Source organism: Echinops telfairi, unplaced genomic scaffold (genome assembly GCF_000313985.2).
Source record: "Echinops telfairi isolate 266 unplaced genomic scaffold, ASM31398v2 ScPeMD7_7457;HRSCAF=8495, whole genome shotgun sequence".
Classification (NCBI taxonomy): Eukaryota; Metazoa; Chordata; class Mammalia; order Afrosoricida; family Tenrecidae; genus Echinops; species Echinops telfairi.
In genome coordinates this window covers 6325032-6327588 of record NW_022111357.1, presented here as the reverse complement: position 1 = coordinate 6327588, position 2557 = coordinate 6325032, and the positions used below count along the sequence as shown (strand labels likewise).

At 49.9% G+C, this 2557-nt stretch overlaps 1 protein-coding gene across 1 annotated transcript; it reads left to right on the top strand.

Annotated features, from left to right (window-relative positions):
* Positions 1–1352: 1352 nt before the first annotated feature.
* Positions 1353–1924, top strand: LOC101655039 (galectin-1-like). The gene is made up of 2 exons (XM_004705292.2): positions 1353–1628; positions 1766–1924. Exons 1-2 carry the CDS (start codon positions 1368–1370, stop codon positions 1922–1924), a joined length of 420 nt encoding a protein of 139 aa, XP_004705349.1. The 5' UTR covers positions 1353–1367.
* Positions 1925–2557: the final 633 nt, after the last annotated feature.

The window sequence follows — 2557 nt, the reverse complement described above, 5'->3', positions numbered from 1 at the left end:
AGGGCAAGATATGACAAAATACCCATTTATAAATTACCAAGGGCTCATGCGGGAGGGGGGAGCGGGGAGGGAGGGGAAAAATGAAGACCTAATGTCAGGGGTTTAAATGGAGAGAAAATGTTTTGAGAAACGATGTACAAATGCGCTTTACACAATTGGATTGGGATAACAGTTGTATGAGCCCCTAATAAAATGTTAAAAAAGAGAAAGAAAAAAAAAGAATGTCAGGCCAGGTCCCTGCCCTCAGAGATCCCACCGTGTAATGACAGGAGCATAAGGCGAGTGCGCGCACACACACACACACACACACACACACACACAGAGTCCAAACCAGTTGCACTCAAGTTAATTCCGCTTCGTGGCAACTCCGTGGCAACTCCAGGGGCTCAGAGAAGAACTGCTGTCCAGGATTTTCAACGATGGTCTTTCAGATGCAGATCGCCAGGCCTGTTGTGTGAGGCATCTCTGACGATGTTTGAGCCAAGCTCAAAACTGCACGCAGCGCCCAAGCAGCAGTGAGTGCAGCTACTGGAAAGCCACAGGTAAGAAGGTCCCAATAGGGGCTTGGGGGCGCAGACACCCCACACTGCTGTTGAGGCCATTCCAGCTCAGAATGACCTGATGTAAGTTTCCCAAGCTTGTAAATCTTAACAGGATCAGACAACCTCATCTTCTGCTCTCAGAGAGGCTGGCGGGTTTGAACCACCAATCTTGCAGGTAGAAGCTCAATACCTAACCCATAGAGCCATCAGTGCTCAAAGAAGGGTGGAATGCATTCCAGCCTATGAGAAGTTGAATGACAGTTCCCAAGGACCCCATAGAGCTCCGGATGGTCTCTTGCTGCCCCCCAGGCCTTTCAACTTCCTCGTAGCAGCTACAAAGATCATTTAAAGACCTCAATCAAATCACCTTACACTGCTGCTTAAAAACTCTCAATGATTTCAATGAGAATGCAGTTCACATTTCTCAACCTTGTTGAATTCATCAGCTACTTCTGCATAACAAAGAGCTGCAGAACACAGTGGGTTAAAACAACAATAATTGATTAGCTTCTCTAGGCTGGCTTAGCTGCAAAGACTGTCCCTGTGTCTCTTAAACCAGCCTGGTCATCTTTCTCTCATGATGGTGGCAGGTGTAGAGAGCAAGGGACAGTATATGCATCTCCTTAATGCTTTAGAGTCCCTGAGTGGAGTAAATTCTTAATAGCATGCTTGGCTGCTAAGCAAAAGTTTACCCGGTGGTGCCCTTAAAGATAGGCCTGGCCGTAGACGCCAACAAATGCAGCCATTGAAAACCATGCACTCTCCTCTCGGTGGAGTCTTGGGACAGCTGGTAGATCGCCTGCCCAGATCACCTTGCACTTAGCCATGGCCTGCGGTCTGGTGGCCAGCAACCTGAACCTCAAGCCCGGGATGTGCCTCCGGGTGCGGTGCCAGGTGGCCCCCGATGCCAAGCGCTTCGCGCTGAACCTGGGCAAAGACAACAACAACTTGTGCCTGCACTTCAACCCTCGCTTCGACGCCCACGGTGATACCAACACCATCGTGTGTAACAGCAAGGACGGCGGGGCCTGGGGCGCCGAGCACCGGGAGACCAACTTCCCCTTCCAGGCGGGCAGTGTCGCTGAGGTGGGTGTCCTGACCTGGCTTCCTGGGAGGAGCGGGCATTGTCATCCCTGGTGACTCCAACTGTCAAGGTGGCCACAGCCCAGTGCAGGAAAGGTGGGCCACAGGCCCTGGCTCACAGCTACTCCCCCCCACCCCAGGTGTGCTTCTCCTTTGACCAAGCCAACCTGAGCATCAAGCTGCCAGACGGACATACGTTCAAGTTCCCCAACCGCCTCAACCTGGAGACTATCAACTTCCTGGAGGCCGATGGCAACTTCCAGATCAAGTGTGTAGCCCTGGACCATAGTCCCCAATAAAGGCAGCCGCCTCGGGAGAAAAAGAAAAGAAAAAAGAAAACCATGCACCTTTTGGCTCGCTGAACAGCACCATGGTGGTCAGAAAGAACAGAGGCTTACTAAAGGTAGCCAAATGAAGGAGCCAAGAAGGAAGTGACTACCCTATTTTCTAAGGAAGACTGATATAATGTGAAAGCACCAGGTTTGTCCAAGATAAGCAATATTGGGGTGAATTACATAAAACTGTTAGGAAAAAATAAAAACCCAACCTACAAATAAATACAATAAAAACAAAGCATGTAAATGAGGAGGGGCAACCTCATATTCTAGAAAACTCAAGGGGAGAATAAACCCAGTACTATGAATTTGTTTCCTCCCAACCCTCAGCACCCCTCCCCATGGACTATGCGCCATGATCTCCTTAGACTCTGGCCTTATGGGACCCATGGCAGTCCCCGAAGGCCATACCAGAAGGACTCAACATAGAAATCATACTGAATGACCTGGGCCCTCCCTAAACACTACCTATAGCCCTTGGACTTAAGTCTGAACTTCCCTGATGAAAGAAGAAACAATGTTGATCACCCCAAACCTGTGGAATTGAAGGTCACTGGACCTTGGTTAGGGTGCCTGGCTTAGTGGGTGGGCAATGAA